Source organism: Prunus mume, linkage group LG5, assembly GCF_029339155.1.
Source record: "Prunus mume cultivar Tortuosa linkage group LG5, ASM2933915v1, whole genome shotgun sequence".
Classification (NCBI taxonomy): Eukaryota; Viridiplantae; Streptophyta; class Magnoliopsida; order Rosales; family Rosaceae; genus Prunus; species Prunus mume.
Window position 1 is genome coordinate 6,949,294 of NC_142702.1, and position 9,854 is coordinate 6,959,147.

Here is a 9,854-nt window from a genome sequence, read left to right on the forward strand (position 1 = left end):
ATGATACAAATTAGTTGGCTATATTTATTTACCAATGGTTTATAACTACAATTATTTTAATAATGTTTCACTTGGTATCATATATAATGTTTGGATATAACAAGTACATATATGAAAACATTTGCATTACACAAAATATGTCCACTAACATAATAAAATTACAATAAATATTAATCATTCATCATCTGAACTATAATAACTTTCGTTATCGTTGCTATCATCACTTTCGGTCTCCCAATCCTCTTCCTCCTCCTCCTCCTCCGCCTCCTCTATAACTACATCATCGTCCTTTCTCGGGCCAACTGCAACATCATATCGCGGAAGATCACCGAGGTCAATTGTAATTGACTGAATCGGTATTTCGATTGAAACACTCCTTGTATTTGAAATGGCTCTTGTATAACATTAGTATCTCGAAGTGTTTCCGCATCATTTTCCATTGAAGATTCTAAACGTTGGTCAGCTACATTGTTGACGTTGTTGTCAGTTGGGTCTAGTTCTGTATAGCATACACGTTCCTGTGATCCATCTTTTGAACAACGTTCCAACCGCTTCCGGCTTTAGGGTCATCTAGATACACAATTTGTGTTGCCATGTTTGCCAAAATATAAGGGTCGTCATCATACCAAGTTCTGTTCATGTTCACAGATAGTAAGCCATGATCGATTTTAACACTTCCCGGCCTATTTGGGTTGGTGTCAAACCATCGACACTTAAACATGATCACTTGGTATCGATCTTTGTAAAGCAATTGCACGACAGTTGTGAGTTTGCCATAGAAATCAATGTCCGTACTTTCGCCTCCACCTAGGACATGGACACCGCTGTTTTGCGTACACAACTTGTCATCTCGTGCTTCGGCCAAAAATTTGACACCGTTGACATTACAACCCGAGAACAATTCAGCGCGAATCGGGCCAAACGCCAAGTTATATAACTCATCACTGTAAGTTGGGGAATTCGATGATTTCAACTTATTCACCTAATATTATACAAAACCATTCATATGTTAGTCTGACAAAATCTATTAACAAAATTTATATTTCTCAAATAACAAACACTGATAACTTACAGAATCCAAAAACCATTGTGGAAACAATTCACGGTGTTTTGGGCAACCAAATGTGATGGATGTTCTCGCTTCATCATCTCTTCATGCTCATATAAGTATCCCATGATCTCATCACAATTGTTCAGTACGAACCAATGCGCTACCTCCATGTCATTTCTAGAAAACGACTCTCCGCGTCCAGGATCTCCGAAGGGTCGTGCGCTTTGGGCAAAAGCAGAAAGTTTTCATTTCTCATACCTCCATCATGATTGCGCTGAGGACGATTGAAAACCGTCTCCACATCTTTTAAATACATTCCGCAGAAAGTAAGCGACTCATATTGAACCCAAGCCTCTACGATTGATCCTTCCATACTGTTGCGTACACTTTTTTTCAGCTCTCCGAGAAGCCTGCCAAAATAAAACGATATGATTGAAATTAGCAAGCATGTGATAATGATGCATACACAAATGATAATGATTATATACCTTTCTATTGGATAAATCCAGCGATAGTTGACAGGACCAGCAAGTAATGCCTCTTCTGGCAAGTGAACCATCACGTGCATCATACTTGTGAAGAAAGCTGGAGGAAATATCATCTCAAACTTGCATAGGACTTGGACAATGTCATGGCGCAACTGAAACATGTCCGTTTTTCTGCAAAGTTTTCGCCGTCAGTTGGGAAAAAATCTGGACAACAAAATGATTGGCTTCACTACATCTTCCGGCAATAGGTGTCGAATACCAACAGGAAGTAGGCGTTGCATAAACACATGGCAGTCATGGCTTTTAAGTCCAGTAAATTTACCCCCGTCAACATTCACACAACGTGCGATATTAGAAGCATACCAATCGGGAAACTTTACTGACGATACAAACTTTAGAAACTCTTTCTTGTCATTCGGTTTCATAGAAAAGAATGCAAGATCCCTTCTAGCTTTATCATTGTCCCTATTCATCCATAAACCCCTTCGTATGCCCATTCTTTCCAAATCAAGACGAGCTTTGATCGTGTCCTTTGTCTTCCCTCGATATCTAGAATCGTGCCCACCAATGTGTCGAATACATTTGTCTCAACATGCATCACATCTAGATTGTGCCTCAATTTTAGTTTCGACCAATATGGGAGCTCAAAAACATAGGTTTGTGCGTCCAGTTCATATGTGTAGAAGGTCCGATACGACTAACTTTTTTCCCGAAGAGCAAAATCAACGTTAAGCTGGTCCAATATCTCATCACCGGACCATTATCTGGTCTAAGGCGACGCCTTCAGTGTTCCGTCGAACTCTTTATCTTTTTCCCTCCACTCATGGTCCCATGGCAACCATCTCCGATGACCAAGGTAACAAACTTTTCCAGCATGCCAACTAGAAGTTACATCTTCCTTGCATACAGGACATGCCATATAACCTTTTGTGCTCCACCCAGAAACCATTGCATATCTGAAATCATTCACGATCCACATAATCGCTGCCCGCAAAGTGAACATCTTCCCGTTGATTTATCGTACGTGCGAACACCGTTTGTCCACAAATCCTTCACTCATCAACCAGCGGCCTTAAGTAAACATCGATTGACCTCCCAGGATCCTCGTTATCAAAACAGTCATCATCATGTATTCTTTTTTCATGCATTTCCAAGGCGGCAAATTATATGGGAATACGAAAATCGGCCAAGTGCTGTGTGTTGGTTTAGAACCCACCCCATACGGATTGAATCCGTCGTGGCAAGTCCCAATCTAACATTTCGGGGATCAGCAGCAAACTCGGGAACGTTCGATCGAACTCTTTCCATGCCTCCCCATCTGCAGGATGCCGCATCACATCATCGTCTACCCGTTTTCCTGATGCCATCTCATGTCTGTGGCGTATGCATCGACATATACAATCGCTGCAACCTAGGTTTCAGGGGCAAATAACGCATGACTTTTTGTGGGATCTTAGTCGTCCTATTCTGAGATGTCATCTTGAACCTCGACTCATTGCATATAGGACATGTATCCAACGATTCATGCTCTTTGTAGAATAACATGCAATTGTTTTTGCAAGCATGGATTTTTTCATAACCCAATCCAAGACCATTCAACACCTTCTGCGCCTGTTTATGATCTTTCGGCAAACAATTGTCCGTCGGAAGCATTCTCTTGAAAACCCCCAAAAAGTAATCGAAACACAGGTTCGACATACGATACTTTATTTTTCCGTGCATTAGCTCCACAATGGCCGTGAGAACGGAAAAGCTCTCGCACCGGGTATAACTCTTGGTTGGCATTTTTTAACAATTTCTCATATTGTTCAAACTCCGCACTGTCTATTGGTGTAGGCACATCATCTTGCTCTTCTTGATTCATGTTGGTCGATGCAAATGGAAAAACATCCTGTATAATATCCATGACTTCATCATTACCATCCACAATAGGTTGAACATTGTCTACTCTTGTGGCATTTGAAGACGAAGCATGCTCTAATTGTTCCCCGTGAAGGTTCCAAATGCTATATGTCTCAATCATTCCATTCCTTACTAAATGAAATCCAACATTTTCAATTGTCTCCCATAACGTGTTGTTGCACCTCCTACAAGGACAACGGATTCTAGTTGCACCCGGGTTGTGTCTACGTGCAAACTCAATAAAATCCTCGATTCCATCCAAGTATTCGTCTGCGCATCTGTTCGGGTTTTGTATCCACCTTCATCCATAATTCCTGAAACCAGAATCACAACACAACAATCACAACAACTTCATACGAAGTTATAATGTCACCTTATGCCTCCGGTAAGGGTCCTATCCCATTCGAATGCATACTCGCCACGTAACCTACGACTACATGAGATTAGATTTCGACGTGGATGAATTTCGCGACATCTCGCTCATGTTCTTGAGGTGGCCATAGGTATAAATACCTATGTACCACCCGAAGAACGTCCGAGATGACAACGAAAATATCCACAATCGAAACCTAATCCTGTAGCCATAGATTACGTGACAACACTATGCATTACCAAACTGTCCAAATAATGGGACAATTCAAGAATTAATTGGACCGCAGTCATGCATTACGCATCCATGCACGAAATCCAACTAATCTCGAACGGAAAACTAAGTGTTACTAAACATAAAAATAAAAGCACGAAGTTAATTTCAATTAACTTCGTACATCACAACAGATTGTACTACGTTACGCACAACATAATATAAATATAACTTCACAAGAACATTTTAAACATATATAAAACAAATAAAATACCTTCTCAATCGTTCTCCACCAATCGCTAATTCGAATATCCCTAACGAAAACAAATTAAAAAACCTTAGTACGAACTTAAATTAATACTTTTAAACTAATTCGAAAAATACTTACCCAATCAATGTATTGAAATCCCAGCAGCAGAGAGGTTGAGAGAGAGGCAGAGAATGCTTTGTTTTTGCATTCTGCCTCTGCAATGGCAGAATTCTAATATGAAGAAGAAGGACTTTGCGCGACGAACATACTTATTCGTCGCGCAAACTCCCATCAAATTATTCGTCGCGCAAACACATTTTTCGTGGCGCAAACACTGCCGACATCTAACTTTTTGCGCAACGCTGGTACTTTCCGTCGCGCAAACTTTCGTCGCGCAACATTGTCGCGCAAAAACAAAATTCCGTCGCGCAAAACAAGATATTCGTCGCGTAGAACGTTGAACTTTACGCGACAAAAATAATTACGTCGCGCAAAAAAATATCCCACCTAGGTCATTTTTGGCGCCAAAAAATAAAATATCTCTTGTTCTCTTACGTGACGAAACGTCTTTCCGTCCACGCTAAATCGGGATCGTCCTATTTGCGCGACGGAGTATGTGTTCGTCGCGCATTGTTCCTTCAATACGATATTTCTCGTCGCGCAAATGTTTCGCGCTAAAAAATTCCCCGCTTTTTAACTCTGTTTTCTTGCGACGAAAATTTCTTTTGTCGCGCATATACATTTTGCGTGACGAAAAAGTTTGGTGGCGCAAATTTTTAGTGGCTTGAGCGGCGAATATATGGTTTCGTCGCGCAAACAATACTTGCGCGACGAGTTGTTCTTAAATCGTCGCGCAATATTTCGTCGCGCAAATAGTGAAACGTAGTAGTGTTTGAATGCAGTTTTGAAAGGCCAAACGACTCCAGAATGCCAAAATCCATCGTACATCACAGCAAACCTGTGAGTTTGACTCGTGGCATCGTTCCCTTTCCGAAATGGTATTTTGCTCCCTAATCGGAGCTCGGACGACAATTCTGCAAATTCCCACCACGTCCCTTTTCTTGCTCAACCGCGATAAAATCTATCATATGTTCTACATCAGTCCTCTCCACCTCCGAAGAACTCGACCCCGAGTTATGATCTGGATAAAGAACCTCATCTTCACGGAACTCATATAAATCCGCAACATTAAAAATATTGGAAATTCCCATGGAATCCGGTAACTCAATAACATAGGCATTATCATTGATTCGTTTGAGCACTTTGTAAAGACCATATTTCTTCGGTTTAAGCTTGCTGTAAGTGCCAACTGGAAACCTCTCCTTCCTCAGAAATATCATCACAGAATCGCCTTCTTGAAACACTTTAACACGTCGATGCCTATCCGCAGCAGCTTTGTACTTAGCATTTGTTTGCTCAAGTTTCTGCTTGACCTCATCTCGAACGGCATTTGTTTGCTCAAGTTTTCGCTGCCATACTTGGTTTGCTGGCCTCTAGGCGTTTCACCAAATCTACAACATGGTTAGGTATAGCAAGATATAATGGAAAATGGAGACTTCCCAGTAGCGCTATGGACTGCACTGTTGTATGCAAACTCCACTTGCGGTAATGCATAATCCCATTGTTTCGGCTTCTCTCCACAGACGCTTCGCACCATATTGCCTAATGTCCGGTTTGTAACCTCAGTCTGCCATCGCTTTGGGGATGGGCAGGTGCTGCTACGATTCAAAGTAGTCCCAAACAGTCTCCACAAAGTGATCCAAAAATGACTCAAGAACTTGGTGTCACGATCAGATGTAATGGATGAAGGAACCCCATGCAAGCGAACAACCTCCCTAAAAACAGTTTGGCTATATTTGATGCATCGGCAGTCTTTTTGCAAGCTATGAAATGCGCCATTTTTGAGAACCGATCAACCACCACAAATACAGAGTCCTCCTCTTTGTGTTGGGGCAATCCGAGGACAAAATCCATAGCAAGATCCTGCCAAATATCGTTAGGAACTGGTAATGGCATATATAATCCAGTGTTTTGTACCTGCCCCTTCGAAGTTTGACAAATGTAGCACTTGCGCACAATAGTTCCAACATCACGTTTGAGCTGTGGCCAGTAAAATCTCTCCTCCAACAATGCAATTGTTTTGTCACGGCCTAGGTGGCCACTCAACCCTCCACCATGCAAGTCCCGAATGAGCTTCTCCCTCAAAGAAGAAACTGGAATACACAACTGGTTGCCTTTGAACACATAACCTTCATTGAGAAAGTAATCTGCCATTGGCTCTTGATTAGTGCACTTAATCCAAATTTCCCGAAATCATCGTCACCTGCATATAATTCCTTCGACATTCAAATCCACAACTTCTTGAGTCAGCATGACTAATAATGAAGCTCTCCTACTCAGCATCTGCCACACGATTGGTCTTGCGGAAGTATGCTTGATAACGAACGAAAATTTCTGCAAAAAAGTCATCCATCTAGCATGCATTTTATCAATATTTTTCTGGCTGTTAATATACTTCAACGCTTGATGATCTGTAAACAATACAAATTCCTTCTGGATAAGATAGTGCTCCCATTGCTTCAAAGCTCGAACAACCGCATAGAACTCTTGGTCATAAGTACTCCACTTTTGACGTGCATCGCTCAACTTTTCAGAAAAGAACGCAATTGGCCGCTTGTCTTGTGAGAGCACAGCTCCGACTCCCACACCGCTGGCATCACATTCAACTTCGAAAACTTTCTCAAAGTTTGGAAGAGCTAGAACCGGTGCGGTGCAAAGCTTTTCTTTTATTTCTGCAACGCTTCTCTCTTGCTCCTCTCCCCTGAACTGCCCTTCTTCAAACATTCATGTGATAGGTGCAGCAACGGTGCTAAAATGCTTCACAAATCTTCGTAAAAGGTGGCCAAGCCATGGAAGCTTCAACTTGAGCTGTCTTTGAGGTGGCCAGTCAAGGATTGCCTTGATCTTCTCGTCATCTACCTGGATACCATTCTCACCAACAACAAAACCCAAGAACAGTAGCTTATTTGTGCAGAAAGTACATTTTTTAAGGTTCACATACAGCTTATTTTCTCTCAACACATCTAAAACTTGTCTCAAATGCACAAGATGTTCTTCTTTGTGGTACTGTAAATTAAAATGTCATCGAAATAAACAACGACAAAAGAACCAATAAATGGTCGAAGAACCTGATTCATGAGTCGCATGAAAGTGCTAGGTGCATTTGACAATCCGAATGGCATCACCAACCATTCAAATAATCCGTCCTTGCTCTTGAACGCTGTTTTCCATTCATCTCCAGGTCATATGCGAATCTAGTGGTATCCGCTTCGCAAATCTATCTTGGAAAACACCCTTGAGCTGCCAAGAACGTCCAGCATATCTTCTAACCGTGGAATGGGAAACCTGTATTGATCGTTATCTTGTTGATTGCCCGGCTATCAACACACATTCGCCAAGTTTTATCTTTCTTTGGAACCAGCAAAACAGAACTGCGCAGGACTCAAACTCTCCCGGATAAATCCTTTCCGCAGTAATTCTTCAATCTGTTCTCTCAGGATGTCATTCTCCTTGGGGCTCATCCGATAATGGGGCAGATTCGGAAGGCTAGCTCCAGGCACCAAGTCAATTCGGTGCTGTATGTCCCGCATAGGAGGCAGCTCGTTTGGCAGATTTTCATAAAGTAGTTCCTGAAATTGATTCAAAATCTGCTGCACATCTTGTGGAATGTCACCTTCTCCTCCGCCAATTTTCAACAACCCCTTCAACACCAAGGGACAAAAACACTCCGCTTCTTTGACAGCCTCGTTCAACTCCCTCGCTGCGAATTAGGGTTAGGAAACTAGAACTCCTCGTCTTGGGCTCAAAAGATTGCTTTGCGGGCTGTGTGATTGCCATTGCAATTTTTCGGTTGTTCCAAGAGAACAGAATTACATTATCTCGTCCCTTGAAAGTTGCATCCACATCAAATTGCCAAGGTCGCCCTAACAAAATATGGCATGCATCCATGTCAATAACATCACATAATATTTCATCTCTGTAATGCTTACCAATTGACAGTGGCACTCGGCAAGTCTCAGCTACACGAACCGAAGGGCCTTTTTTAACCCAACCTAGTGAGTAAGGGCTGACATGAGGCTCCGTAGATAGCTGCAAATACTCCACCAATTTCTTTGACACGAAATTCTCGCAACTTCCATTGTCGATGATCACATCACACACCTTGTTTTTGATTGAGCAAAGGGAACGAAAAATACTATGACGCTGCCCTTCCTCCTTTGGTGCCAAAAGAAATCTCTGCAAAACCAAGGTAATCTTCTCCATTCCTTCCTCAACTGCAAATTCAGCCCCTGCATAATCATCTTTCCCGACTTCATCGCTTTTCCTCATCTTCATCGGCTTCTTCGATAAAGTTGGCTGCTTCCGCTCTGGACAAACATTAGAACGATGCCCTGGTTTTTGGCAACGGTAACATATGTCCGTCATGGGCTTAGCATACGGATTCGGGACTGGTTTCGGGGCTGCCCTCTGTTGTAATTCCGCTACCTTCGCTGAAATTTTTGTTTCGCCAATCTTTGGTTTTTCGATCCTCCAAGATTCTGCTGCTGTGCTTTTCCCTTATCTCCGAGCCACTAGAAGCACCAGCAGATATTCAGAGGCTTCCGTCGTGTTCTCGCGAAGTTGGGTTGGCGTTTCTCCTTCTCCAACAATTCAGCCTTCAATGCCATGTTAATCGCCTCCTGCAAAGTCCATATATTCTGCATACCAATTTTTTCCTGGATGGAAATCTTCAGCCCATTGTTGTACCTCGCGACCTTTTGGTTGTCGTCTCGGTGAAATGGTTTCGCTCGCCAAACGCATGAATTCTTCGGTATATTCAGAATCGAACGGGTGCCTTGCGCCTGCCTAGGTACATACGGTAGAGAATCTGCTCATAATCTGTGGGCAAGAATAGTTCCATCATAAGCGACTTCATCTTTCGCCATGTTCGAACCCGCTGCTTTCCTTGCCTCTGCCGTAAATTTTGCAATTGATCCCACCAAACAGCCGCTGTAGCTTTAAGACGGAAAGCTACCATCTTCACCATCTTATGCTCAGGAACCTCCATAATATCGAAAAACCTCTCCACTTCTACAAGCCAATCCAAGAAGTCTTCAATCTTCAGATTTCCCCAAAAGTTAGGAATTTCTGCTTTAATCCGATAGTCGCCAAAATTCTCATAATTACGATTACAATTACGAGGATTATTAGCCGGTGGTGGTGGTTCTTCAAGTTCTTCTTCTGACTCTGACTCACTATCCGGAATAAGTTGCCTCCTATTATCTCTTCTCTCGCCATCTCTACCTTCTCTTCGATTATCATCCCTGCCTTCTCTTCTTTCGTCATCCCTGCCTCCTCGCCTATGGTTGCCACCAAGAGCTTGCAACAACAATTCTCGCATCTCCCCAAATTGGGTGGTTAGGTTGTCGATCCGTTGGTTTTGAGCGTCCAGATCCGCTCGAGTAATTGGGGCTGGGACATCAGCTTCACGATCACCCATGATAAGACAAGAATACCAAGACGGGAGAGACCCGCTCTGAT

At 42.5% G+C, this 9,854-nt stretch overlaps 1 protein-coding gene across 1 annotated transcript; it reads right to left on the reverse strand.

Annotated features, from left to right (window-relative positions):
* Window positions 1-7,735: 7,735 nt before the first annotated feature.
* On the reverse strand, window positions 7,736-8,759 carry LOC148916756 (uncharacterized). Its single transcript, XM_089052277.1, has 2 exons — window positions 8,208-8,759; window positions 7,736-8,035 (listed from the first exon to the last, which is right to left on the reverse strand). The coding sequence occupies exons 1-2, from the start codon at window positions 8,757-8,759 to the stop codon at window positions 7,736-7,738; spliced, it is 852 nt and encodes a 283-aa protein (XP_088908403.1).
* Window positions 8,760-9,854: the final 1,095 nt, after the last annotated feature.

What these genes read in the sequence shown, in the direction of transcription:
- LOC148916756 (XM_089052277.1), bottom strand. Translation starts at nt 8,759, where the DNA reads ATGACGGACATATGTTACCGTTGCCAAAAACCAGGGCATCGTTCTAAT. An exon ending in CTTTCAAGGGACGAGATAAT is followed by an intron (nt 8,036 to 8,207) that starts GTAATTCTGTTC and finishes TTGGTGTTGAAG; the next exon opens with GGGTTGTTGAAAATTGGCGG.